This window comes from Populus trichocarpa, chromosome 7 (genome assembly GCF_000002775.5).
Source record: "Populus trichocarpa isolate Nisqually-1 chromosome 7, P.trichocarpa_v4.1, whole genome shotgun sequence".
NCBI classification, from domain to species: Eukaryota; Viridiplantae; Streptophyta; class Magnoliopsida; order Malpighiales; family Salicaceae; genus Populus; species Populus trichocarpa.
Window position 1 is genome coordinate 5,979,787 of NC_037291.2, and position 2,656 is coordinate 5,982,442.

Below are 2,656 nucleotides of genomic sequence, written 5' to 3' on the forward strand. Positions count from 1 at the left end.
AAATAAAAAATTTTAATTTTTTTTTATAAATACTTTTAAAACACAAAAACAAACATGAATTCCATAAGCATGTCACAGGGGGCAACACCTCCACTGGAAAATTGTGTTTGAATTGGTTTACAAAATTTGAAGTGGATCTTTTACGGTGAAACAATTTTCACTTTTGCAGGAACATTTTTCAAGGAAACAAGGTTACATTTAACTAGAAAGAATTCCCCCATATCCAAAGGAAATCCATCCCAACATGTAACAAGTTTGATCTCTCTATCATCAACATTCAAAAGCCAAAGAAGATATACCTTCAGATCCTTAAGGCGTTCTGTGACAAGTGACAAGGTCATTCAATGCACAAGGAGAGCTTACCTTTGTGGCACAACAATTCCAACTTCAGGGCCTGCCTGAAGCTTCATCATTCGCACCGCAAACCCTAAAATTGTATAATTGAACAAACTGAAATCCATTATATGTGCAGATCAACAACTAAAGCCAAAGAATGGCGGCATTCACATTCTTCCTTATGACTCCATGCAATTTCACAGCCCAAACTCAGCTCTCAACAAAAGCAAAACTCAAATAGCCCTAAAAGCTTCTCTACTTGAAGCATGCAAGCATCAGATTTTAGTATAGAAAGCACCCTGCTGGATGAAAGAAAAAAATAAACTGTAGAATCATATCATTCTTCATTCATATCGGATAAAAAAAAAATCACATTAAGTAATCAACGATATCAACCAAGAATTAACAGTATTTTGGAAACATGGGAAATGCAATGCATGAAAAGCCATCCAAGCCTGCCATGGACATGAACATTGCCACTTGAATTTCATGCTTGGTTGTCAAATAAACTTCTGTAAATAAAACCATCTCGCATAGAAGCTCTCTGCAATTCTCATTCCCTTTCAAAATTAAACTCCACAATCCATAACATCGGGAGTTGTAAATAGTTATTCCAAATTGTCAGTTATATACTCACAAAAAGAAAAGAAATGCTACATTAAGATTCTCAGGTAGGAGATAATGGCATCAAAACCTATCAACTTATCTTGAATAGGGAACAGATACATTTCAACAATCGCCCAAGCAAGCAAAGACCGCAAAAAGCAACTGTGGTCGGAGCATTCATATCATTGAATCAAACAAGAGAATTTAGAATGAACTCCCCATAACAACAATACCAGAAAAAAAGCTTTAAACCTTCGCATTAAAGCCCATAGTTCACACTTGACAAAAATAAGAACCGCTCAATTAGAAAACTACTCAAATGTCACTAACAGTAATAGAAATTAGAAAAAAATTAACTTTTAATCCGAAACGACCATGTATATATTGTGTCAAAACTGGGAAAAAACAATTTCCCCTAACAAAAATAGGAACCCCAACACAATCCTATCTATATCATAAACCCCCAAAAACCAAACAACCAACCAAAGATAAACCCAAGATTAACAGCAACAGTTACCATCATCCCTCTTTTATTCAAGACTGCTCAGGACAATCCCTAGCAAAGTGCCCTTCATTACCACAATTAAAACATCCACCACTATTACCACCGCCAAACCTTCCACCACCAGTTACTCTTGCACTGGTGCAATCCCTAGCCAAATGCCCATACCCACCGCAGTTATAACAAGCTCCACTCCCACCCGGACAGTCCCTTGCCACATGCCCAATCCCTCCACAACTGTAACATCCATTGTTATTCCCCTTCGTGCACTCCCTCGCAAAATGCCCACTGCTACCACACTTATAGCAACCAAAATCGGCACCGCGATTGTTGTTGTTGTTGTTGTAATTATTGTAACTCTTACTACTGTTATTGTTGCAATCCCTCGCAATATGGCCAGGATTCCCACAATTGAAACAGCCAACACCGTTGTTGTTGTTGTTGTTGTTGCGGCGGCTGAAACCACCGGAGGTGGTGGTGCGGCGTTTGATAGGTCCGCCACCGGGGGCAGTAACTTCAATAGCTTGATACTTGTCTTCAGTCAGTAAAATAGTGAACTCAACGACGTCGTCTTCGTAAAGAGTACGGTAGCCACCGTCAGATTTGATGGCGGAGTGGTGAACGAAGAGATCTTTGTCGCCAACATCAGGTTTTATGAATCCAAATCCTTTCTTGTCGCTGAATCGAACCACCCTGCCGGTCGATCTCTCCTCCTTTGTCGCCGCCACATCTGCCGCCACATCTGCCGCTTGCTCCTCCGCCATTGATGATTGATTAAATCGAAGGAGAAAGAGAACTTAGGGTTTCTTTTTTCTTTTTTTCTTTAGATCTAGAAGATTTACAAGGGCATGGGTGCCTTTATCGAGAGAGGAGAGTCCCTTTAATATAAGGAGAAGGAACCCTAATGGCCTGGTTAGGACAAATTTAACAGTCTATTAGGCACCGACCTTCGACCATTAGTTGTTTTATTTTATTTTATTTTATGAGCTTATAATTAAGCCCTTAATCACAAGAAACTTCTAAAACAAGGTATGCTTGCCATAAGAAATAATGGTATTTTATGAAAATATTTTTCTCTAAAAGTCTTATAATTATTAGATATGTGAGAGCAATTTACTGGGATGTATTCATGTAATATTAAAAAGATATATTGTAATTAATTATGCTTACCGTATTTAAAATATTGAAGTGGGAGAGCAATTATGACGGAAG

General features: G+C 38.4%; 1 protein-coding gene across 1 annotated transcript; it reads right to left on the reverse strand.

The window, feature by feature from the left end:
* Positions 1-1,176: 1,176 nt before the first annotated feature.
* LOC18101089 (cold shock protein 1) lies at positions 1,177-2,341 on the reverse strand. Its single transcript, XM_006380532.3, has one exon. It carries the CDS (start codon positions 2,206-2,208, stop codon positions 1,477-1,479), a length of 732 nt encoding a protein of 243 aa, XP_006380594.1. The 5' UTR covers positions 2,209-2,341; the 3' UTR covers positions 1,177-1,476.
* Positions 2,342-2,656: the final 315 nt, after the last annotated feature.

Coding starts and splice junctions, on each gene's coding strand:
- LOC18101089 (XM_006380532.3), bottom strand. CDS start 2,208: ATGGCGGAGGAGCAAGCGGCAGATGTGGCGGCAGATGTGGCGGCGACA.